The following is a 26,938-nucleotide window of genomic DNA, read 5'->3' as shown; positions in this document are numbered from 1 at the left end:
TGAAATGGCCAATAAATAACATCCTTTAAAATTTAAATGATAGCCAAATTATATGTATAGTTAGGGCATTGATCTTTGTCTGAATTAATATCTCTTATCTATGAGTAGTTTATTTTTATTTTGGAGTTGAAAATGTTTTTAAGCGAAAAGTTTCTGAGAATGTTAGTGTCCATATGTAGCTCTTAATACGCTAGAATTTAGTAAATATGTGAGCAGGGGCTTAGTCTTTTCTTAGTTTTTGTTTTGTTTTTAGAGCATTTCCTTAGCATCTAGTCAGTTTTTAAAGATCTTTTTACCCTTCCTTCAGTGATATTGGCTCAAACAAAAGAGAAGCTAAAGAACAAATGAATTTCTGGGGACTCTATGTTTGATCAGTATTCTTCTGATGGTGGAGCAAGGAGTAATGGTTCCCATGTTAAGTAATTTCTATATCTTGGTTTTTCCAGAATGAGTTTTCAAAACAATGTTCTTCCAGAATGAAATTCAAAATGGTGTCATTATGTAGGAGTTTCTGGGCCTAGGTGAGAAAAATATGAATTTTCCACTCTTTTTCCCTTTCCCGGTTCATTCTATGTAGTGGATAGATTATCCAAGACTCCAATTTCATTCCCTATTTTAAGTTAAGTACACTGGACTTTTTATTATAAATGCCTGTATCAGAAAGGCCAACCTCATATGATCACTGAAGTTGATTAAATGTTAAAGTTATGTATAATATTAGTTTGCAATAAATGACATAAGAGACCATGTTAAATTTGTAATAAAAGCAAATAGATATCATGGGACTTGATCTTTTGAAGCTGATTATATTATAGGCAGGGCTGCCAGATTTAGCAAAAGATATAGGATGCTCCAATTTGATTTGAATTTCAGGTAAACAATGAATAATTACTTTAAGTATATTCTGAATATTGTACAGAAAATATATATGCTAAAAACTACTGTTTTTCTGGGATTCATATTGAAGTGGGCATCCTGCATTTTATCTGGCAACCCCAATTATGGGACAATGAAGAGTGAGCTTTTATGCATTCTCCTTACAAAAAGCTGCCCAGACCAGCAGTAGGAGATAAAGAGACTGAGTGGTCCTACATTTCTGTTCTGGTTGGTCACTGAACAGTTAAGGAAGTTTCTAGCAAAGTCCTAGAATTGGGCTGGCTTGTGATCAGATCCTTGTCTATTTTTAGGCTGCGGTAAATGGGACAGTTATTCCAGGGATTGGGGAAAAGCAAGTTACATTTAAAGTTGTGGAGAAAAGGTATATGTTTAAAGAGGGGAGAGCTTGAGAGTGTGTCATATATTGCCACAGTAAAGGCCACTTCAACCACATCATCACTGTGTCCATCTCTCCCCTTGCAAGCAAATAAGGTAGGTATAAATGATGTCTTATTGATCTAGAAGGTGCCAGATGACTTCTGTTTTTGAATATGTGGACTGACTGTGTTAAGCAAAGGAACAGTGAGATAGGAAACTGGCTTTGAAATCATCTCCACTGGAATGAAGTACGGATATCTCAAACTCAATCCTTCTATAACAGAAGGCATTACCTTCCCTTCCATATTCTTCCCTACTCCTTAAGTTCATTCAAATATTCAACAAATATTCAAGTGGTCCCTGAGTGCCAGGATGTACTGACTCGGGACACAAGAAACACATGGTCCCTCTCTGAGAGCTTACAGCAGAGTCGGGGACAGTCTGATAAAATAACAAAAATAAATGTTTAATTACACGTTATGATATTGCTATGAGGAAAAGATGTTGGGGGGCATCTGGGTGGCACAGTTAAGTGAGGGACTCTTGGCTTCAGGTCAGGTCATGATCTCAGGGGCCTGGCATTCAGCCCTGCTTTGGGCTCTAAGCTCAGTATGGAGTCTGCTTGAGATTCTCTCTCTCCCTCTGCCCCTCCCGTTCGTGCGGTCTCTCTCTTTCTCAAATAAATAACATCTTAAAAAAAAAAAAAGATGTTGGGTGCTAAAAAATCATTCATCAAGCTGGTATATGACTACTGATCTTTATGGGGCTATTATAACGAATAAACACAATGAAGCATCCTGAGAACAAAACTTTTTAAAAAGATAGCACTAGACATTTTCCTATTTAGGAAAATAATCTCCATTAAAACCATAATTCCTCAAATTTGGTGACTATCTAAGCTATCAAATGACATTTGCTATTATGTTGACTTTTAAACACTTAATTGCATATGTTATTGGTATGATTAACCATATTGCAAAAAGTAGGAGTAGGTGATTTTGCCTGATGGGTGTCCTCTTCCGTGTTCAGCCCACCTTTGATGGGTGTATACTCAACCGCCCCTGTGCCATCTCTGATACAGAGGATGCAATTCCTGCTAAATTGAAAGGGCGAAACGGACACCTGCCTGTTTCAGTAGCCGACCATGGTTTCTTTCAACGACTTTCTTTTTTGCTTCTAGCAAAACTACAACACACGGACAGGGGGACTTTTACTGCATCTGGTAGAATTCCAAAGCACTTAACACCCAGTCTTCTTGCTGGGGTCAACAGGGAGGCTCCTGGTCTACTGTAATGCAGCTACTTCTGGCCTGGAACACAGCTGCTGGTTAACAGCTGTATAGCATCAGGGCTCCACACTCAAGACCTTGAAGAGCTCACTGCACCCAATTAAATAACATATATTGCTGTTTTCGGGTAAAGCTTCTTGTGTCTTACGAATGAATGTACCTAGAACTAAAGGACAGAAAGTACTTTGTTTCTCGGAGCTTTCTCAACTCAGTTTGGGCAATTTTCGCCCTCCATATTAAGAATCCCCCGCCCCCCCCCCCACCCCTTCCCATATACCACTCTTACTATCTACTAGACGGACAGTATAGCCTTTTTACTGAATGGCTGTAGGAAGGGAGAACTGAACCGGGGGCGGTGGGGTGGGATGCGGGTAGTATTAAAACATTTACTTGGTAGGGGAGGGACGGGTGCACTCACAAAACCCCCAAGCGGCCTTACCCCGTGTCCAGCCCTAACTCCAGGTTCCCTTTCCATGGACTGGGCTCGGGGAGGGGGGGGGGGGAGATGAGACGAACCCGGGGCGGGCGACTACAGCCCGTCCTCCACCCCTCCGCCACCCCCGCGCTGCATTCTCCCCACCGGAAAAAAGAGGTGCGGGGAGCCGACCTCGCCCCGATGCCGGGCCGGCGGGTGGGGAAGGAGCGCCGGCCGCCGGGGGAGGAAGGCGAGCTCACAGCCCCGCTACCGCTCCGATTGTTACGCGCCCTCAACTTCACAGAGTGCGGCACTCAGGGGGCGCAGCGCCGGGAGGAGCTGCGGCGGGAAAGCCGCGCCGCCGCCCGCGGTCTCCAGGCCAGCCGCCCGCGTTCTTCCGGCCAGCAGCCCACGGCGGGGGAGGGGCAGCCGCCGCCCGCGTTCCCCGGCACCGGCGGCCGGCGGAAGGGCCGCGCGTCGCGGAAGCGCGGCCGCAGCTGAAGATCAGCTGCTGGAGGAGGCGGAGGAGAGGGAGGAGCCTAGGGGGGGAAAGAGAGGGAGGGGACCCTCAGGAAGCCGCGAACGCCACCGAGTGTCTGCACACCTCGCTCCGTCTGCCATGGCTGGTTAAAGAACCATCCGGATCGCAGCGCGGGGGGAGGGTTGGGTGGGGGGAGAGCGGCGGCCGCGCGTGAGGCCGAGGGAGGGGCGGCGGCGCGAGCGGCGGCGGCGGCGGTTCCAGCATGAAGAGGAGAGCTGGCCTGGGGGGCAGCATGAGGTCAGTGGTGGGCTTCTTGTCCCAGCGGGGCTTGCATGGGGACCCCCTGCTCACTCAGGACTTTCAGAGGAGACGCCTGCGAGGCTGCAGAAACCTCTACAAGAAGGACCTCCTCGGCCACTTCGGCTGTGTCAATGCCATTGAATTCTCCAACAATGGAGGCCAGTGGCTGGTCTCAGGTAAATCAACCCCCTTCCCCGCCCCGCGCCTCCCGGCCCCCTTCCAACCTCCCCTTTCGCTCTCCCTCGCCACCCTCCTCCTGCCCTCCGCCTCCACCCCCTCCCTCCTCAACCCCTCATCTGCGGTGGGAAGGTTTGGTGTCAAATTCAAACCCTTGCAGGGGAGGGAGGGGAAGGAGAGGATGTCTAATGTTTAAAAAAAAAAAAAAATCCTAAAATGGTTGACAGGTCCTTAATTCGCTTTATCCCAAGTGCAAAGTGATCTCTCCTGATGACTGCCCTGGAAGTGTGGGTCGGGGATGGGGGGGGGGGCGAGATTACCGCCTGACAAAGTTTGATGGGAAACTCTTGCTCGGTGTACTTTAAAAGGTGCGGGGGGCATTTTGGGGATTCGGAGGGGGAGGAGGCCGAGGCGCGCCGGAGGCCAGGGGGAGCTCGAGTCCCTGGCGCCGGCGTCCGGGAGAAGGGGCCTTGGGGCTGGGGGCCGGGCGGTGACAGGGCTGGCCGCCGAGGGGTCGGGGGGCTGGCTGAGTGAGCGAGGAGAGGAGCCGGGCGGGTAGCTGTTGGCCGCCCTCCCCCGTCGGCGCCCTAAGGGGCCCGGCTCCATCTCCCCTTTGCTGTAGTGGCCTCTTCCGCGTCGTGTTTTTCTTACGGTGTGGGCAGTACTGGGGGCTCTGGAGGCTACGGGGCACCGGCCAGAACTTGAACGCGTAACTTGTGAGGCGGGGGGTGGTGGGTGGGCGACCCCCAGAGACTTGTTGGCTGCAGCACCCCCGCCCGCACCCCCTTTGCCGGCCGCTGCCCGTTGCAGGTGGTCTCCGCGCCTCCTCCCTCCCGCCCAGCTGGGCTCGGCTGCCCCCGGGCTCCCCCTCTGGTGTGGGGAAAGTGGCGAAATCGAGGCCGGGGCTCCGGCCCGGCGGTGTAGGCCTCGCTCTCCCGGGGCTCCTAGCGACAGGCAGCTGAATCGATAGCCTATTGCTCCCGGGGAGGCCCGGGCCGGGCGGGCCGCGGCGACAGCTGCCCCGGGGGAGGTGCGCCTGCTGCCCGCGGGGGCGCTCGCCGCCGCCGCCGCCCTCCTCCCCGGGGGGGGGGGGGCGGGTGTCTCGGGCCCCAGGTGGGCGATTGGGGATGCGGCCAGCCGGGCGACTCCCCGAAAGCGGTTGAAGGGGGGGGGGCGAAGACGGCTCGCCTTCTACCCTGCTGCGTCCCTTTTCCTTCGTTGAGAGGGAGGAAGCGGGAGCCCAGCGCTGGACGTGGCGCTTCGCTTCACCCAGGCCGGTCCCCGAATGGTTTTCTAATTTACGTCAGTGGGCAGCTGGCCAGAAACTTCTGCGATCATGGCAAAGCATCCGTCTTCATCGCGAGTAACAGTCGGAAGTGGCACGGGCGTACAGTCCAATTTAGGGGTAGCAGAGATAAGACTTGTGTGATCCTTTCACGATAAACCTTCTGGGGTTTCTCCAGAACTCACTTGACTTTTCCACCCTAGATCGTTTTCTCTTTGACTAGGTAGATTTTGGCCCTAGATCATCCGCTGAAGAAACCTGATATTCTACTTCAAGGCATACTCCAAACAAAAGCTTCCTTCCCCAACACTGCCAAAAATTCCGAGGGCAGAAATGGGGAAGATCTCTTTAGAGAGCTCACCGTTTTTTGTTTGTTTGTTTGTTTTTGTTCTTGTTTTTGTTTTCCTTCTGTATTTATTATACTCTAGTCTCCTTGACAGACTGATGTTTTCCAACAGAGATGTCCCCAGACACAAGGAAATTCTTCCTACTGGTGAGGGAATTTGGGGGGGTACTCTTACAGGCTGAACTAGTTACGGTACAGTCATACGTTTCCCGGCTTAACACTTTTTAAAAATAACAGATTTATTAAGATATAATTTACATGCCTTACAACTCACCCAGTTTAACAACACTTTTGAAGAAACACTGAAATGTTGTCTCTATTCTCAGTAAGTTAACCCTTGCTCAGAACCTTCCCCTGTGTCTCAAATGAACCCCTTTTTCTCTAGTCTTGGCCTGTTAATTTATCTTAACTGTAGTCCTATAGAAGAGGAGAGTCCTTTCCACAGGGCAGGCTCTGGCAAACCTGGTTTCAGGCATTTATTTCCTTATTTTTCTAGGCCTGAGTTGCCCATCTCCATCATTACTTTCTGGGTTTCAGTCGCCTTTGCTCTTTCCTTACTCCTCCTCCCTCCCCTCCACACTTCCTCTAACTCAGTCCTTCCTGTTTCCTTTTTATCTACTCCTGTCCTTGTTTCAGGGACCCAGAAGGGCCTGCACAGCGGGGCCCCCCCCCCCCCCAGCTCAAATACACTTAGCTTTTCTTTCTTATTTCCTGAACAAAAACTTTTGGTTAAAAGCCTTTTTAGCTATTCACCTTCCATTATCAGTACAACTTATGCTAACAGAAATTTCCTCCTGTTTGCTTCAGATAAGGAAGCCCCCTCTGGGAGTCATAAATACACCTTAACTTGTTAAAGGTAATTAAATATTGTTCTGAGAAGTCCTTCAATAATCTTCTTCAATTTAAAACTATTTAAAGTGTCAGGTTTACATATTCTCTTATCTGTCATTGCCCTTTAGCAGTTAACACCAGGGGAGAGGCTCTTAGGATTTTGAGGCTAATGCTGTGTATCCCTTATGTTTCACAATAATATGGTGGGAGGCCAGACTCTAAGATGGCAATGAGATTACCTTTCTGCATTTTGTTGTTCTTGTATCTTGTCTGGGTTGGTTAAAGACTTTAGAAAGCCGTGAGTAAAATGATAGTATGTTCATAGTTTGTTCACTGTTTTTATTTCCTAAATGTTTGGGCAGGCTCACATTTCTTGTAACTGACACATAACTATTTGGCAGAATTAACTTATACCTAGGGCAAAAATATTTGCATGGTTCCTGTGGCCTTATAAAATGTGGTTTGTTAAGGATACATCATTGCTGTTTTGTTCTAATAGCTAGTCCCTTTTCCAGGGCGCAATGAGGCCAGCAGATATTAAGAGTAAGCCCGAGAAAATCAGGAAGGAGAAAGGTGTTCTGCTGGGCAGTGAGACTGTGATAGCAACAAGTGGGAGGATTTTTTTTTTTTAAACATTAAAATATATTTAACTTAAAAAGTGTTTTTCTTTATTGTTGATCAGAAAAGGGCATTACTTTGCTGTTCTGTAAGGGGTATAGCATTATACATCACTGTTGTGTCATTTAATGTGTGACCTTGTAGTCAAGTTGCTAAGCCTCTCTGGGTCTGCTTCCTGATGTACCAGCACTTATCTGAAGGGCTCTTGTAAGAATTACCTTAGGTAAAATTTAGGTTTGTGAGCTGAACAGTGTGACCTGTCTCTCAGAGAAAATGCTGAGCTTGTTTTCCTTCCCTTTGGTACTTTTAACCTGTAATATTATTAGCTGACACTTGTTCTTACAGTATTGGTAACAGACCTGTGCAAATGGGGCAGACAGGATAGTTTTGTGACTTTTTGATGTGGAATGAAAAGGCACAAGGTACGTTGAAGTACTACTCATATAAGAGATCCTATCAACATCAAGGAATTTATGCCAGAACACATATTTGGGAGATATCCTGGGTTTACCCTTTAAGTCTTTGGTTGCATCTAATAATACTATTTTCCCTGAAATTGATATTTAAGACTAATTGATAATCAGAACCTGTAGAACTAGCAGATTAATAACCCATTAGTATGAAGTTTTAAGTTTCAGGAGGGATTATGATCTCTTTCTTGATTCTTTTTTTTTTTTTTTTAAAGATTTTATTTATTTATTTGACAGACAGAGATCACAAGAGAGGCAGGCAGAGAGAGAGAGAGAGAGAGAGGGAAGCAGGCTTCCTGCGGAGCAGATGCGGGGCTCGATCCCAGGACCCTGAGATCATGACCCGAGCCAAAGGCAGCAGCCCAGACCACTGAGCCACCCAGGCGCCCATCTCTTTCTTGATTCTTATGACTAAATGTAGGAAAAACACCTTCAGAAGTTTTTCCAATAGCATCTGTAACTACTGTTTCAGCGTTAGTTAATAGGAGTTGTGCATGGGGAGAGACATTTAACTATATCTATTTGGTCATAATATTTATAAGTGATAACTGTTTAGTTCTATTTCTGTTTCATGGGGGTCTCTGACTTTATTATCATAAGTTAGGTAGAGATTAATAGCATGAATTCTGGAGTCAGGCCGCCTGGGGGTGAATATCAGCTACTTGCTAACTGGGTAAGCTTTGTTAAGTCACTCACTCTCCGATTCCTCAGTTATATATTAAGAGCAGTAATACCCCACAGGGTTGTGGTGAGGACACATTTCTGGTTAGAAATAACACTTGTTAAGTTCTTAGCATCAGAGCCTAGCCCCTGCTTTTGCTCTGGTTGCTGTTGCTGCAAAGCTTCGTATGGTTATTTAGCTTGACCCTCACCAAAAGCTTTTAGGAGATTGACACTTTCAATATCTAACATTTATTTGCGCATAGGACTTTCAATATCTAACATTCTTTTGTGTATAGGACCGTACAATGTGAAAAATTGAGAAAGCTCTCAATGAGAACTGTTAAAAATGCTTTGTCAGGGGCGCCTGGGTGGCTCAGTGGGTTAAAGCCTCTGCCTTCAGCTCAGGTCATGATCCCAGGGTCCTGGGATCGAGCCCCAAATGGGGCTCTCTGCTCGGTGGGGAGCCTGCTTCCCCTCCTCTCTCTCTGTGTGCCTACTTGTGATCTCTGTCAAGTAAATAAATAAAATCTTTCAAAAAAAAATGCTTTGTAAATAAGCTTAACCCCAGTATTCTCATCAAAGCGTATTTTTAAACATCAAATAATAGCTGTGATAATAACCATATGCTCGATTTGAACCTATCAATTAATGATCATTACTGTTTACCAATCACTAATTCTGTCAATTTTATGGAATCAGTTTTTTTGTCAGTTCATCTAAGAGCATGTTATCTACAGGTAAAGTGTTTGGCTTTAGCCAGTGGAATAAAGTTTTAGCTTTATTAGAACTTCTCATGTGTTTATTTGGAATGAATTTGTTGGTCCAGTGGTTAGTTTATCAGGAAAAATATGGCTAGTGGTAGGGCAGATTTGTGACTCGAAAAAGCTTTCATAGTACATACATTTCAATAAGGTGATTAGGGAATCAGTTATTGGATTTTCTTCTGGGCCTTTCTATTTATCCATAATCTATTGCTGTGAAGGTGTTAAATTTTATCTTTTGGTCTATTAATTAATTCAACAAATAGTTTTTTTTTTTTTTTTTAAAGATTTTATTTATTTATCAGAGAGAGAGGGGGAGAGAGTGAACACAGGCAGACAGAGTGGCAGCAGAGGCAGAGGGAGAAGCAGGCTCCCCGCCGAGCAAGGAGCCCGATGTGGGACTCGATCCCGGGACGCTGGGATCATGACCTGAGCCGAAGGCAGCCGCTCAACCAACTGAGCCACCCAGGTGCCCCAACAAATAGTTTTTGAGTACATATTTTGTAAAGCAGAAGCAATTAGAACAGAAATGATGAATTAGGTATAAACCATGCTCTTAACCTTGCATTTTAGGAACATTTACTTATCATCTGTAACAGTCCATGGCCCTTTAAAAAATGTTTCCCCTCTGCTTTATGATACTTTGGTAGATACCTAATTTTTCTCTGGTTTGCTGTACTTATTATAGCAAATAATCCTCTTGTTTATGAGTTTTAGCGGGAAAGAAAGGGTTCATTAGAGATGGCCTTGGAAGACATTGCTATGATGAATTATAGAGATCATGTCATAAGGATAAGGTAACATGGATATTTATAGATGCACATTATTTTTCCCACTTGTTCTTCAGTCAGCTAATTGATACCTATCAGAGATTGGCAGATTTAGAATTATGCCCAGGTTTGTCACTTATATTTTATTTTATTTTTTTTTTTTTAAAGATTTTATTTATTTATTTGTCAGAGAGAGAGACAGGAAGCACAGGCAGACAGAGTGGCAGGCAGAGTCAGAGGGAGAAGCAGGCTCCCTGCGGAGCAAGGAGCCTGATGTGGGACTTGATCCCAGGACGCTGGGACCATGACCTGAGCCGAAGGCAGCCGCCTAACCAACTGAGCCACCCAGGCGTCCCTGTCACTTATATTTTAAAATAAGCTAGTGAGGGGGTACCTGCGTGGCTCAGTCTTTAAGGGTTTGCCTTTGGTTCAGGTCATGATCCCCGGGCTTTGGATGGAGCTCTGAGCCTTGTATCAGGCTCCTTGCTCAGCGGGAGGCCTGCTTCTCCCTCTCCCACTCCTCCTGCTTGTGTTCCTCTCTTGCTGTCTCTCTCTCTTTGTCAAATAAATAAATAAAATAAGCCAGTGAGGTTGAACTCTTATTACACATTATTAGCACAGCAAAAAGTTGTCTTTGTGTTCTGTATTGTTCAAAGGATCATCACTGACTTAACTTAATGCCAGTGTGTTTTTGATTTTACTAAGAGTTTCTTTTTTTTTTTTTTTTTTTTTTAAAGATTTTATTTATTTATTTGACAGGGAGAGATTACAAGTAGGCAGAGAGGCAGGCAGAGAGAGAGAGGAGGAAGCAGGATCCCCGCTGAGCAGAGAGCCCGATGCGGGACTCGATCCCAGGACCCTGAGATCATGACCTGAGCCGAAGGCAGCGGCTTAACCCACTGAGCCACCCAGGCGCCCCTTACTAAGAGTTTCTAAGAGGAGCATTAGCCCTCAGTTATGTATCCTGGGGACGACACAAGTGCTCATTCACTGATTATTGTTAGAGTTGGTTGTAAAGTGCAGTTGGAATCCTTTAGATCAGGGAAGCTTTACTGACCAGTAGAACTTGAAACACAGATAGATGTTGCCTTCTGAATTGTGAGTTAAGAAGTAGTTTCATTTATCTTCTGCATTGAGCCAAGTGAAGGGCACTTCCATTTGTTAATAAACAGCACTTAATTTTAATTTTTTTCTTTTTTATGGTTTCAAGAAAGAAGTAATTGCTTTTCTTATTGTTTTAGTCTGAATTTAGATACTCAAGGGTAGTATTAAAGCCTTTTAAAATTAAAGGAACTAAAACCCTAATTCAAATGAAGATTGTGTAGCTTAAGAGGGAATCAGTTCTAGTTTCAATTTTTGGTAACCCACATAAGAATTGTCTTTTAACAATTAAAGAACTGAATATTTATCTGTTAAGATTAACCTCAGATTATTGTGAGAATGTGAAATTACATTTCTTTTCTGCTTGATTCTCTGTTGTGTTTAAAATTTTGATTTTAAGTTATAAGGTTAGGTTACTATTTGCCTGTGGATATGTAAGCTGATTTTAAGTGATCTTTGAATCAGTATTTAAATGGAAAAGCTAACCAGCATATATAAAATATTTTTAATGAATTTATTGCTTAAGGTGAGGTTAAAATTTTTTAAAGTTAATGTAAAGAAAAATAATGGTGAATGTGTTACATGGATATGGCAGAAATCAAAAGTTGATTGAGATTGACTGAAGCTCGGGAAGTACTGCATTAGGTAGTCTTTTTTGTATCTTCTTTGTTGCTCATTGAGTCAGAGAGAAGGAAAGAGAATCATATTATGGAAAGGGGAATGGAAAAGTAGAAAGATGACTTGCCCGGAGCTGCCTTGTTAGTATTTGGCAGTCCGCAGGTCAAGTAGGGCCCATTGCTTTGTGGCATGTGCTGTTTCTGAGTTGCCTTTTTATATTTTTCTTTCCCTTTTCTTAGAGTGTAATTTACCTTTTTTGAATCTTTTAAAAATTGAAAACTGAAAAATGAGCAATTTCTGAGCACATGTGTAACTCCAGCTGCTCCTCTTAGATGATTAATTATATTTCTGTGTTTTGCTGTAAATAAAGTTAACTTGTTCCGCACAGGTATCTTTATGTTTATTTGTTCATTAAAAATATTTAATGGGAATATACTGTGTGTGCCTCTTTAATCTTAATTAGCTTATAATGTATGCCAGGCTCTCTGCTAAGCACTTCATATGTTTTATTTGCCACTTGGAGAATAGCCAGTGTTATCTATGGCCTAGTCATTTGAAGGTTTTGTATTCATTGTCATAACTAGGTGCTAAAAAAATCAAGAAAGGACACTGATCAATGAGTGCTGAGGGTTCTGTAATGCAGAGAACAGGTAGGGCATTGGTGGAAGAATAGATATTGGAATTCCTTGTTTCTGGTTAAAATGAAGTGAAATATAATTCTAGGAATGAAGAAAGGTTACTACTTTGGCCTGTTACCTTGGTCTTTGTAGAAAATTTGGTTCCAGTAGCTGCTTCCGAAGTTTTTGTTCTTTTCAGCTTTAATACTTACTAGTCACTGCTGCCAACATAATAAGCCTCCCAGAACTTAACTGTCATGATCACACATCTGCTGCTGATCCCTCAAAAAAATCTACAGTGCTCCCCAGGGTCCACCAAATTAAATAGGAATGCCTTACCTGATGTTCATCTGAGACATTGCTGTTCAAACAGATAAATGTTAAACAAAAAATAGCTAATTTTTGAGCACATCATTCATTTATCACATATTATTTGGGAGTGTTTCCTATGTCGGGCACATTTATGTATGTGACCACATTTAATACTTAACCTTACCAATGGTAGGGTTAGTGCTGTTATCCTTATTTTACATATGAAGAAACTGAGGCACAGGGAAGTTAAGTGACTTCCAAGGCTCCTGTAGTTTGTGGTAGAGCTGGATTTGCAGCCGGAGTCTGCTGGAGCAGCTGAGATACGCTGACTACTCTGAAAATTTTAGACTGTTCTGTAGGCTCTGACTTTTCCCCAACATTCTCATCTCTTGCTATCACACTGATACTTTGCTAACTGCGTTTCCCTCTGCTTTTGTGTAAATGAAGAAAGGGGTATAGCTGTGGGGATAGATCAGTGGGCTTCAAGCCAGTAAGCATAGTTCTAGTCATAGCTACCATATACACCCCTCCATCAGATCTCTCTTGGTGCTGGAAATCACTTCACCTAGACGTTGGTCTTGACAGTCATCTAAAGTCTCCTTCTTCCTTACGCTTTGTGTGTTTACACTTGCTTACATAAACCATGTAACTTCACACTGGGTTAAACTTTACCTGCTTTAGTGAAGTATAATTAGGAGTTGGTATATTCTGGTTACCGGTTTGGTTCCTCTTCTCCATTAGCCCAACCAAAAATGCAAACAACATACATGACTCATACTGTTTACTTAGCCTGTAATTTGATTTTGCTATCTCCTGAAAGCATACTGGTTGAGTACATTTGCCTGATTTTATCCATAAGAAATAGGTGTCTCCTCATAAGGACATAGATGAATAACGATAAAGTGCTTTTTGGAAGAAGTTTAAACAGGGTAACATGGGATAATTTGCCCAGAGAATACTGGTAAGTCATTTAGAAGTACATTGGCTCAGACACAATATCAACAAAGGAAGGTATGACTCCTAGACCAAATGATAAGCCTGTTTAATCCTTAGTGAGCTTAACTAGAATGTTTTGCAAATAAAATTTACTCCTGTCACCAGCAACTGCACTTTGCTTCTGTGAAAAAGAAGGCATTTCCTTTCCAAGGTTATTCACAGATTAGGTTAACAAGGAGGGTTAGAATCCACTTGCTCTTCACATCAGTTATGCTAAGTCAGGAATTCAGGGAAAGACTTGACAACAGCAGTTTGTCACTTTTGTTATCTGCTCTCCCCATACTTTTCAAGTCACACTTTCCTTGATACCTTACTCACTCATTGCACTTTGCAGTGTTGATACCCAAGATTCTATCACACACCTCTCAGGATGCAGAATTGACATGCATTGGAGGTCAAGTCCCTGTGCCCTGAGAATTTTTTTCTTATTCTGGCCAATTTTAAAATGGAAGTTACATTCTGGAGGATTGGGGCATGTAGGAATCAATGAGAAAATGGCACCTGAGGAAATTGATAGGTTTATAACAGATCCTAGTAGTGGAGATGTTAGTGGAAAGACTGATTCCCATCTTCCCTTTTGCTTCTGCTTGGCTCCTACCCCTTGATACAGCAAGGTAAGATTACCTTATATAGTTGATAAGGTAACTCTGTAGGTCCCCCGCCTACCTTGCTGCATCTGGTCACCTGATAACAAGGTGACCATATATTCTGGTTTACTTGGGACTATCCCAATTTCCCCACTGTGTCAGCACAATTATTAACACTCCTTTCATTCTTAAAAAAAAAAAAAAGTCCTAATTTCAATGGTAAGTTATATGGCTACCTACTCATAATCACCTGAGCTGCCTGGTACTCAAGTCAAACCGAAGCCCTACTCTTGGCTCTTCCTGTTCACCATGGAATGCCTCTGTGAGAAAGCCTGCAAGCCTCCATTTTGTTGTCAGGCCTTTAGCTGCCACTTTTAAGGTACCGTGTTGAGCCTGAGAGGCTGAATGGTTGGTTAGTCCTTTGTTCCTACCTTTCTTATTAGAAAGCAGTAGAGACAGCTAAAACTGTTAAGAAAATGCTACGTCCAGAGCCTAAAAGTTACCCCTTCCTTTGTATATACCTCCTCTTAAAGTTATTGTTCTGATGTTCACTTGTACCTTCTTCCTTCCCCCTTTAAAAAAGTCTTCCTGTGGGTTTTTTCTTTTGCAGTTCATTTTAAGGAAAGGTGTTTTGGGGAATGATTCCCCGCTGAGTGGGATTTTTTTTCCCATAAGGTGCTTTTATCCAAAATGTGGTGTGATGTTGATGTTAAAACTACGTTAAGGGCGCCTGGGTGGCTCAGTTGGTTAAGCGACTGCCTTCAGGTCAGGTTGTGATCTTGGAATTCCGGGATCGAGTTCCACATTGGGCTCCCAGCTCCATGGGGAGTCCGCTTCTCTCTCTGACCTTTTCATGCTCTCTCTCTCACTCTCTCAAATGAATAAATAAAATCTTAAAGAAAAAAAAAGCTATGTTGTTAAAACTCCATGTTATGGAGTATCTGCCCAGTACCAGAATACATTTGGAGTAAAAGTTGGCCCTCAAATGTATAGATTGGCCCTGGGAAGGATTTTCAGGAATTGTAGCTTTTCAGGTATATGGCTAGTTGGCTCTAGACTATTTTTCATGTTGTGAAATGACATCAGTAAAGAAGTTTAGGGGCGCCTGGTGGCTTGGTTGGTAAGCGTCTGCCTTTGGCTCAGGTCATGATCCCAGATCCTGGCATGGAGCCCCACATCGGGGTCCCTGCTCAGAAGGAAGCCTGGTTCTCCCTTTTCCCACTCCCTCTGCCTGTGTTTCCTCTCTCGCGCTCTCTGTCTCTCTGTGTCAAATAAATAAAATCTTTAAAAAAGGGTTTAAGCGATCTGGTTTAGAGGCCTAATTTCACCATTGTCACTGTGCTCTTTTACTAATGTTCTGTCTCTGTATAATCATAGAATTTTATTGCTGGAAAAGATGAATGGTCATCTAATTGAAGCTTTTAATTTTACTTATAGGGACACAGAAGAGCAAAGAAGTGATTTGCCCAGTAGTTTGCAACTAGTTAAGTAGTACAGTCTAGATTAAAAACTGGTCTCTCAATAGGGAAATTCATGAGGTTCTGTGTTTCTAAAGGGCTTTACTCAGGTAAAGTGTTAAACTCTTTTGTTGGCTTTCTCTGCCATTACATTCTTTCCTTATTTATTTTTTAAAAAGATTTTATTTATTTATTTGACAGAGAGAGAGAGAGAGAGAGGAGAGATCACAAGTAGGTAGAGCTGCAGGCAGAGAGGGGGAAGCAGGCTCCCTGCTGATGTGGGGCTCGATCCCAGGACCCTGAGATCATGACCTGAGCCGAAGGCAGAGACTTAACCCACTGAGTCACCCAGACGCCCCACATTCTTTCCCTATTTATTTTTTTAGATTTATTTATTTTAGAGAGTGTGTGTATGTGTGAACAGTGGTGGGGGGCAGGAGCAGAGGGAGACAGGGAGAGAGAATCCTCAAGCAGACTCTCTGCTGAGTGCAGAGCCCAACACAGGGCTTAATCCCAGGACCCTGACATCATGACCTGAACTGAAATCAAGAGTTAGACACTTAACCAAATGTGCCACCCTGGCACCCCATTGCTACTACATTTTATGTGCAGTTTCATTGTCCCTGAACATAGTTGTTTTGAGTAAGTTGGCAGTGCCCGTTATTTTAGAGAAGTCAGTAGAGATTTTCCAGGTTGGAGGCACACTGTCACTGGCTGAGTCTCGAGTTTTAATTCTTCGTCAGCCTATACTTCCCTACTTTGGAAAGTCTGTTTCCTTCCAAGAACATTACTCAGGAGGTGGAATTTTCTGCAAACCTAGGTGCCTGTCAAAATCTTGTTATACAGCTTCTCTCATTCTGAATTTCCATTCAAGTCTTGTATCTAATTTCATTTGTATCCTTTGTGTTACTACTTAAGGCCAAGTGACTAATTGGAACCTCTGAGGATTGTTTTGTTTCCTTTTTTAGTGGTGTCTTGATTAAGTTTGATGGTTTATACAGATACCACTCACTCCCTGCCATAGATGACTGAAGCATGTGTTTTTGCCTTCCACATACTGGCAAGAAACAATTGAGATTTGCATGTTTGGCAACCAGCTTCAAGCAGCCCTTGACTCTCAGGGTTGACATCTCTGTTTATACCTGTTTGTGGGTGGGTATCATGTGCCTTCCTCAAAGGATTAAAAAGCATTGGGCTTGCATTTGCTCAACTTATATAGAATTGCTCAAGCAGAGAAAAGAAAGCTTTATTATGTTGCTAATGTTGCTTATGCAAGAAATTTTGCAAAAGTTAGGCAGGCAGTGTTTTTATTTTTAAAAAGGAAAAAATCAGAAACTATTCAGAATAAATGAAGAGAGTGTCTGTGATATAATCAGGAGACATATTGTCCAGGTTAGTTCTGTATGGAAGAAGTGAGACTGGACATGATCTGTGGTCTGGGAGTACCTTATAGTGCATCATACTATCTAAATAACTTCCTGGTGAATCCTTACTGTTATTGAGACACAAGAATCTGTTTTTAGTGTTCCCCTAGCTCTATTTGAGGAGCTTTTGTTCTTTGACATCTCATTAATTCCTTCCTTTACTATTGAGAATTTCCTGTTGAATCATGCTAGTCAGTAGAATAGGGTACTTAGAAGACAGGCTTCCCACTTATTCAGAAGTTTTTAAAAAGATCATATATTAACTGTAGGAAATTCAGAAAATAAAGAGATAAAGGAAGTACACCCACCTACTCAGGATGACCATTTTTGACACATGCGACATATTTTAGCCTTTTTTGTATACATATGTACATATTTTAAAAATAAAATTGGGGGGCGCCTAGGTGGCTCCATCGGTTAAGTGTCTGACTCTTGATTTCAGCTGAGATCATGATCTCAGGCTCCTGGGATGGAACCCCAGGTTGGGCTCTGTTCTCATCCGGCAGTTTGCTTGAGATCCTCTCTCCCTCTTCCTCAGCCCCTCCTTTTGCTCGTATTTTCATGCTCTCTCCCTCTCTCTCTCAAATCTTTTAAAAATTTTTTTAAAAATTAGAATTAGGGGGTGCCTGGGTGGCTCAGTCAATTAAGCAGTCATGATCCTGGGGTCCTGGGATCAAACCCCACATCAGGCTTTCTGCTCCGTGGAGAGCAAGAGCTCGTGGAGGCAGAGCAAGCCTGCTGCTCTGCCTGCTTGTGTTCTCTCTCTCTAATAAATAAAATCTTTAAAAAAAAAATTAGAATTAGGTCATCTCTGCTGCTTTGTAACTGTTTTCTTAATATTAACATTTTTTGGGTAGGTCATTGAATATTTCTCAAAAGCAGGGTTTCTCAGCCTCAACAGTATTGACATTGGGGCTGGGTAATTCTTTGTTACGGGGGGGGGGGGGGCTGTCCTGTGCGCTGTAGCATGTTTAGCAGCATCCGTGGCCTCTGACCAGTATATGCCAACAGCACCTCCCCTGTTGTGATGACCAAAAATGTCTTCAGACGTTGCCAGATGGTTCAGGCGCGAGATCACTCTGGGTGAGAACCACTTTCGAAATAAAAAATTCTTAAACTCTTTGGTCTCAGGACCTCTGAAAAGTCATTGAAGACCTCAAAGAACTTTATGTGGGTCATCTTTATCAGCTTTTACTGTATTAGAATTTAAAGCTGGTAAAGCTTAAAAATTCATTTAAGACTGGAAATAATAAACCTTATTAACCTAATAATATAACGAAAAGTAACTATTTTCCAAAATAATAAATAGTGAGAGGAGTAACATTGTCACGTCTTTCCATCTTTTTAATGTGAGACGTTATGAAGGCATTTACATTTAATCTGTTGTGGAATATTGGTTTAGCTGACATATATGAAGAAAATTCAGCCTTACACAGGTATGTAATTCTAAAACGGAAGAGTATTTTAATGCCTTATCAGATGACTGTGCATATTCTTTGAGATTATATCAAAACTCAACAAGTGGAAGTTTCTTAGATCAGTTGCACTGTAGAATCTGAAACCATACCAGAGAGATTTTCGGTCTGTTACATTAAAATCCTTCGGTCTGTGGGAGCGCCTGGGTGGCTCAACTGGTTAAGTAGCTGGCTCTTGGTTTAGGCTCAGGGCATGATGATCTCTCAGGGTCATGAGTAGGGGAGTCTGCTTGAGACTCTCCCTTTGACCCTTTGCCCCTCCTCACCCCTGTGTGCACACGTATGCACATGCTTTCTAAATAAATAAGCAAATACATAAATAGAATCTTTAAGAAAAAAGCCTTCTCCTTAGGTTGCTGGCTTTTCTTGAAAAATTCAAAGGTCAGGCAATCTTGAGGCTGCATTCCTCTATGGCTATAACTGGCTGGAGCTCAGTAGCAGCTTGTTCTTTTTTTTTTTTTTTTTTTTTTTTTTTTAAAGATTTTATTTATTTATTTGACAGAGAGAAATCACAAGTAGATGGAGAGGCAGGCAGAGAGAGAGAGAGGGAAGCAGGCTCTCTGCTGAGCAGAGAGCCCGACGCGGGACTCGATCCCAGGATCCTGAGATCATGACCTGAGCCGAAGGCAGCGGCTTAACCCACTGAGCCACCCAGGCACCCAGCAGCTTGTTCTTTAAAAGGGTTATATGTTCTCCAGTCAGCCCGTCACTCTGACAGGTTTCCCTCATTTGCTTTGTCCTGGCCCCTGTTGTATTTGAGAGGCTGAATTGTATCCTGGTAAGGAGTACAGTCTCTGGAGCCAGAGTACCTGGCTGGGATTCAGATCCATGATCCCACTCTTGATTGCTGTGTACCTTCAGGATAGTTAGTTTTTCTGTAGTTTTATCTGGATAATAAGGATAACAACAATACCTCTTTGATAAGATAGTTAAAAGGATTAGAAGAGCCACTAAATGTAAAACCCTTAGGATAGCCCCTGGCCCAGAATAAATTTAGCTCTGTTAGCTATCGTTGGAGTTCAAACGGCATACATTTGGCTAACATTTCTGTAGCTCACACTGTGTATCAGGCAATGGGCCAAGCCCTCCACACAGATCTATCTCATTAATCCTAACATAACACTATAAAACAGGTGGGGTTATTTTCTCAGTTTTGCAGAGGAGAGGATACAAGTGAGAGAGGTTAAGTTACCTGCCTGAAGGCACTCTGCTAGTAAGTGGTAGTGACATCGAGAGTTGAACCTTTGCACTTGTATGCCAAGCCTGTGGTTTTGAATGCTGTGCTGCCTCATGCTACATCTGCCTCTAAAATAGGTCTAATTACAGAAGTGGCAGGCTTGGGTAAATGGAGATTAGTGCTCTTAATGTTTTCGTAAGTGATTTGAGGAGAGTATGCATATAAATATCTCAAATTTATGTATGACATCATTTCCTTCCAGTAGTGAAGCACCAAACCAATGAGGGTAAACTGCAGGCAACTTTTTTTGTCCAGATGGAGTGAGAGAGCGGAAGAGTGACTACTCCCTTTCTTTCTTTTTTTTTTTTTTTTTGGAGAGCGAGAGCTTGTGAGGGTGGAGACAGAGAGAGAGAATCTTAAGTAGGCTCTACACCCAGCAGAGCCAAACCAGGGCTCAGTCTCATGACTCCTGAGCATAACCTGAGCTGAAACCAAGAGTTGGAGCTTAACCGACTGAGCCATCTAGGTGCCCCTGATTACTACTGACTTTTAGAGTAGGTAAATGTAAAATAAAACAATGAAGAAAAATAACAGACTGCATGATGTGCTTCAAGATATTTAGTAAGGACTTGAGAGTCATTTTGGTGTATTATTTGAAGGTCAAAAAGGTCAGCAAACATTTCAAACCCATTAGGATAACTGTTACTTAAAAACAACACAAGACCATGGACTCTAGGCAGCCAGGGTCAGTGAGGGATCTCAAGATGGCTGGGCAAAAACTTGCTCTAATAACTATTGACTGGGTAGCTTTTGGGGAGATCATACCCCAAAACCAGAAGGCCATTGCTAACTCCCTAAAATTTTGGAATGAGACACTTACCTCCAAGTTGGCCACTGTCCCTGAGAAACCCCCTACTATCGACTGGGCTTACTCTAAGGCCAATGTGACGAAGGCTGGCTTGGTAGATGACTTTGAGAAGAAGTTCGATGCCCTGAAGATTCCTGTGCCAGAGGATAAATACATTGTTCAGGTGGATGCTGAAGAAAAAGAAGATGTGAAAAGTTGTGCCAAGTTTTTGTCTCAAAGGCCAGGATTGTGGAATACAAGACACAGCTGGAGAAGCTAAAGAACCTAGTTTCATTTGATCAGATGACCATTGAGGACCTGAATGAAGCCTTCCCAGAAACCAAATTAGACAAGAAGTATCCCTGTTGGCCTCACAAGCCAATCAAAAATTTATAAACTTGAGGTGGGGAAAGAGCGCTGGCCCTTGAATTATAAACGCTGGACATTAAAAAAAAAAAAAAAAAAAAAGACCAAAACAAAACAAAATAATAGGTGTTGGTGAGGATGTGGAGAAATTGGAAGTCTAGTGCAGTGTTGGTTGGTGGGAATGTGGGATGGCACAGCCACTGTGGAAAACAATACTCAGAAATAGTTTTCAGTTCCTCAGAAAAGTAAACAGAATTACTGTATTATCCAGGAATTTCATTTTTCGGTATAAACGCCAAAGAATTGAAAGCAGGGAGTTGAGCAGATAATTTGTACACTCATGTTCATAATAGCATTATTCACTATAGCCAAAGATTGGGAGCATGAATGGACAAACAAAATATGGTATATACATAAAACAGAATATTATTCAGCCTTAAAAAGGAAATTCTGACACATGCCACAAAATATGTATTGAACCATGAAGACATTATGATGAAATAAGCTAATCATAAAAGGACAAATATTGTATGAGTCCATATATATGAGGTACTTAGAGTAGTTGAACTCCTGAAGACAGAAATAGGGTCTCTAGAGTTAGAATCATGGTTGCCAAGGGCAGGGGAGAGGCAGGAATGGAGATTTATTATTTTGTACAGAATTTCAGATTGGGAGGATGTAAAAGTTTTGGAAGATGGGTGGTGGTGATACTTGAATAACAATGTGAAAATGTGAATGTATTTAATGCCACAAAACTCTACACTTGAAAATGATTTAAAAACCCAGCAAAATGCCAGGCATATCTAGGAGAAAATTAATGAAGACAAAATGGAAAATGCTTTTCTTTCCTGTGTAATGTGGTAGGGCAGACTCACTTAAAATTCATAGTAGTATTTTGGCCTCCCCACTTCGGGGTAAGAGGAATACAAGTTGATTTTAGGCTCCAGGCCTAGCTCCTTGCATTAGCAAGTCATTATGTCTCTCTGATCCTCATCTGTAAAAAGGGTTTATATAATCCTTATTTCACAAGCAGAGATGTATGTGAATGAATTTCTGTGCTGAGAATAATGCTAATTATTTTCATCTTTGGGAAAAGAGCAAAACAGACTTCATTTCCCATTCACTGAAGTGGCTGGCTATGTGGCCCACAGGCTGAGCCTCTGTATTTCCATGCCTGCTCTTAAAACTCAGCAGAGATACGGGCCACACAAAAAGTTTGGCTTCACAAAGTGGTGATATATACACTGCAAAGAAGGAGTAAATAGGCTAAAAAGATTTAAGGCGTGCTGAATAATTTTCCTTTTGTTTCTGTAAGTTAAAAAAAAAAAAAACCCAACTACAGCAATATAAAAGCGATTAAAAAAAAAAAAGATTTTATTTATCTTCTTGACAGAGATCACAAGTAGGCACAGAGGCAGGCAGAGAGAGAGGAGGAAGCAGGCTCCCTGCTGAGCAGAGAGCCTGACGCAGGGCTCTATCCCAGGACCCTGAGACCATGACCTGAGCTGAAGGCAGAGGCTTTAACCCACTGAGCCACCCAGGCGTCCCTAAAAGGGATTTTTTAAAAAAGATTTTATTTATGTGAGAGAGAGCAGGAGCGGGGGTGTGGCAGAGCGGGGAGGGAGAAGCAGGCTCTCCACTGAGCAGAGGCTCCAACCCAGGACCCTGGGATCAGGACCCAAGCCAAAGTTAGATACTTAACTGACTGATCCACCCAGATGTCCCTACAATATAAAGGGTTATTAACTAAAATTGCTCTTTCCAAGAGATAACCTCTGTTAAACATTTTGATTCTGCTCTTCCATTTACAGATTTGTGTGTGTGTACATACGTATATGTTTTATTAAAATGTATCAGGGTGCTGATTGAATCAGAGCATGTGACTCTTGATCTCAGGCTTGTGAGTTCAAGCCCCACACTGGGTGTGGAGATTACTTACAAATAAAATCTTTTAAAAAATGTATCATGCTATTCATACTCTTGTGCTACCTAAAATAAGAGTTAGAAACATTAGGGCAAATTCATGAATGATGTGTACAAGGAACTAGAACATTCTGAGGGTTATGTATACCTAATATATGACACACTGGGTAAGTGTTTTTACATATTTATATCTATACTGACAATGACCCTGTGAGATATTTGGTATTTTCTTCATTTTAGAATCATAAAACTGAGGTTAGAGAAGTAGAGTAACTCACCCAAGGACACATGGATGGTGCATCTAGGCACTTTTCTTCCAGAACTTGTACTTCATGTACCCTTCTATAGTACCACCTTTATTTACTAGGACTGCAAATCCTGGATCTAATCCCATTCTGCCATTTTTAAAAAGAAAATATTGTTTTGAATAGTTAGTACAGTCACAAACACTTCTTGGTCGTAGTGATTATTCCATGTCAGTACGGACAGAAATGCCTCATGCCTCCCCCCATCATAATATATGGTACATACATGAACAATAAACCTTCTTGTATTTTTGTTGTGGTAAAATATAATAACACAAAATTTACCATTTTTACTGATTTAACTATTCCTTTCAGTTGTATAAAGTACATTTGCATTGTTATTGTTATACAACCATCATCACCATTCATTTCCAGGAGTTTTTCATCTTGCAAAGCTGAAACTCTGTTTCCTTTAAACAACATCCCCGCCCCCTCTGCAGCTACTTTCTACTTTATGTCACTATGAATTTGACTACTCTAGATGCCTCATATAAGTGGAATTGGACAGTATTTGTCCTTTCGTGTTTGGTTTATTTCACTGAACAGTAATTTTAACCTGACTTCTAATGATGGACTTTTAAATGGTTTAGTTTCTTGCTCTTCAGACAATGTGCTGCAGGAGTATTTGAAGGATCAAGTTTTAGAATGCTCTCTTAGTCCTGTCCTCTCCTTGCCTGAATTTCTGAGGAAGCCCAAAACAAATTCTTTTCCTTCTGGGCCTCAGCTTTTCTGGGCTATAAAATAAGAATAATTATTTAATTATAATTTAATTTATATTTAATTTAATTAATAATTATAATTATTTAAAATTTAAATAATTACTTTTGTTACAGTATGCTATGAGGGCTTGTATAGTTTTTGCTTCTATTAGAAGAACCCTTTGAAAAGAGTATTTATTTATTTTTAAATTTAAAAATTTAAAAAATTTTTAAAAATTAGCCCAATTCAGGGCTCGAACTCATGACCCTGAGATCAAGACCTGAGCTGAGATAAAGATGCTTAAACTGACTAAGCCACCCAGGCATCCTGAAAGAGTACTCTTTTTTTTTTTTTTTTTTTAAGATTTTGTTTGTTTATTTAACAGATCACAAGTAGGCAGACAGGCAGGCAGAGAGAGATTGGGGGTAAGCAGGCTCCCCACCGAGCAGAGAGCCCGATGTGGGTTCGATCTCAGGACCCTGAGATCATGACCTGAGCTGAAGACAGAGGTTTAACCCACTGAGGCACCCAGGCATCCCAAGAGTACTCTTTTAAATATAAAGCTTCTTTGTAACTTCAAAACTGTTGCCGCAGTGTGATTATAGTACATTTTGGGATGAATTGGTGAGTTTAGTGCGGAATTAAATCAACCCCAAATGACCAGCAACAGAGTAGCTTATGTTCCTTTGGAGTTCTCAGATGAATTAAAGCTAAACAGTCATTCATGAGTAAACCAGGCTTAGAAGCCCTGTCCTCTGCTTGTCGCTTGCTTGGTCCTGGTGCCAAGCAGAAAGGCCTTGCCTTCCTATGAGGTCTCTGTGCTCCCCAGGAGCCCTAGAGAGACTGGGGATAACCAACCTTGCAGAAGGACCGAACTGGCCAGCGCTCAGAGCTGGCTTTATGGATCCTTCTCTCCACTTGATTATATGCAGGTCCAACAGTCTCTCTGCGTGGAAGCACACAATACATCTCCGCTCCTTTGAATTTTTCTAGATGATTTACAGAGAGAGGAGAACTAGCCAGTTTTTTTCAGGTTCTGAACTGATTTATCCTTGTTCCACTAGCCCTCCTTTGCTTTGTGGGGTCAGAGATTTGGCCACAGCTGTTATGCTCCCTCTACTGGCTCTAAAGCAGCTCCGCAATTTCAGGTGATAACCTAGTTTGCACCCACTGTGGTTTTTGACAACACATGGTTGAAAAGTGTTGTCTTTGCACAGAATTCTTAATACCTTGCCTAAGGAAATGTGTGTGTGTGTGGGGAGGTGCGCCTTATATCTTCTGACACTAAGCTCGAGGGCAAAGTGTAAGAAACAGGCCCTGCCATAGCCATGATTTCTGACTCAGTGATTCCAATCTCCTATGGACTTGGGCTGTCATCATCGTGTTAGATACTAAGGACACATCATTTTGCTCAAGGCGTTCTACAAATAACCACGTATTTTAAATTGCTAAGCATTATTTGGCAAAATTAAATCATCATATGAATGTCTAGTATGAACACTAACGATAATGCCAGAGAATAGTTATGTCTTTAAGTGCATAGGTGTAGATATTATTTTCCTTTTTATTAAACTTCTTTTTTTTTAAGCTGCTCCAATTCAGGAGAGGTTGTGCTACCTGGCATTGGTCTGATTGAATAAGTAGAAGTTCCATCAGTTCTATATTTCTTTGCCATGAGTAAACCAGCCCTTCCTGGGGAGTCTTGTTTTCATTTTTCTTTTTCTATCATGAACATTTTCTAAAATTTTTATTTAAGTCAGCTCTACATCCATTGTGGGGCTCAGACTCACAACCCCAAGATCAAGAGTTAAATGCTCTTCTGACTGAGCCAGCCAGCTGCCCCTCTATTGTGAACATTTTAAAAATCCAAAATGTTTTATTTTATAGAAATGTTCAAGTATTCACAACATTGTAGTATACCCATCTGTAATAATTACCAACATTTTATTGATCACCTATTCCCCCCTACCTTTTTATTTCTCGAATATTTTAAACGAAATTCCAGACATATCAGTTCACCTTTTTCACTATGCATCCCTAATTGATGAGCACTTTTTTATCTCTTTTTTTAACAGCACCATAATGCCATTATTATACTTAAGAAACATGACAGTACTAGGGCGCCTGGCTGGTGTAGCTGCTAGAGCATGTGACTCTTGATTTTAGGATCATGAATTCAAGTCCCAACTTGGGTGTGGAGCGTACTTAAAATAAGAGATATAACACAACAGATGAATGGATAAAGAAGATGTAGTATAGATATACAATGGAATATTATGCAACCATCAAAAGGAAATGAAATCTTGTCATTTGCGACGACGACGACGTGGCTGGAACTCTTGGAGGGTATTATGGTTAGTGAAGTAAGTCAGAGAAAAACAATTATATGATCTCTCTGATATGAGGAAATTGAAAGGCAACATGGTGGGTTTGGGAGGTAGGAAAGGAATAAATGAAACTAAGATGGGATCTGGAGGGAGACAAACCATAAGAGACTCTTAATCTCACAAAACAAACTGAGGGTTGCCGTGGGGAGGGTGGTAAGGAGGGTGGTGGGGTTATGGACATTGGGGAGGGTATGTGCTATGGTGAGTGCTGTGAAGTGTGTAAGCCTGACAATTCACAGACCTGTACCCCTGGAGCAAATAGTCCATTATATGTTAATAAAAAAATTAAAAACTATATTAAAAAATAAGAGACATAACAATGCTTCCTTAATAACATAAAACAAAAATAGAGAGATGAGCACTGAGTAATGTATAGAATTGTTGAATTGCTATATTGTACACCTGCAACTAATATAATATGTATGTTAAATATACTGAAATTTTAAAAAATTAATTAAAAAAGCAAAGAAAGTAATTGGGTTTGACAAAATGTTGACAGTTTATTAAATTTGCTTGTAGCCTTTTTTTTTTAAACAGAACTTTATAGATACAGTCGAAGTCCCCTTTTACTAGATGTGTTTATCTACAATTTATGGTATTTATATATTTAAAAATGTAAACTTAATGTTATCTTTTACATATCCTTCTGAAACTTCATTACTTACCATTAGGTTTTCAAGATTTACTCGTGTTGTTACACATATTCCTAGTTCATTTTAACTGCTGTATGGTGTTCTATTTGGTTGTGTTCTAGTGGAACTTACTAATTTATATATTAGTGAATACTTAGGTTGTCCATGGGTTTGTTTGCTTTTTTGCTACTATAAACAGGGATGCAGTGAACATTCTTGTGCATTTCCTTGTGCCACTTTTGTAAGAATGTATGTAAATTATAATATGCATTCCCCTGATTATTTTTTAAAAGATTTTATTTATTTATTTGACAGAGATCACAAGTAGGCAGAGAGGCAGGCAGAGAGAGAGGGGG

General features: G+C 41.8%; 1 protein-coding gene and 1 pseudogene across 3 annotated transcripts in view; both read left to right on the top strand.

Moving 5' to 3' along the window:
• The first annotated feature begins 3,547 nt into the window (after window positions 1-3,547).
• The window catches only part of DCAF5 (DDB1 and CUL4 associated factor 5), a 102,688-nt gene continuing 79,297 nt past the window's right edge, over window positions 3,548-26,938 (top strand). For 2 of the 3 annotated variants that reach the window (XM_059182426.1, XM_059182425.1), the window contains exon 1: window positions 3,548-3,914. In XM_059182426.1, the coding sequence (XP_059038409.1) occupies window positions 3,701-3,914 (214 nt within the window). In that variant the 5' untranslated portion in view covers window positions 3,548-3,700. The remainder of the gene's footprint in view (window positions 3,915-26,938) is intronic. The other variant, XM_059182427.1, reaches the window with a different exon arrangement.
• Window positions 19,103-21,833, top strand: LOC131836727 (ATP synthase subunit d, mitochondrial-like; annotated as a pseudogene).

The sequence above is a fragment of the Mustela lutreola genome, chromosome 7 (genome assembly GCF_030435805.1).
Source record: "Mustela lutreola isolate mMusLut2 chromosome 7, mMusLut2.pri, whole genome shotgun sequence".
Lineage (NCBI taxonomy): Eukaryota > Metazoa > Chordata > Mammalia > Carnivora > Mustelidae > Mustela > Mustela lutreola.
This window is presented reverse-complemented; position numbering and strand designations above follow the sequence as displayed.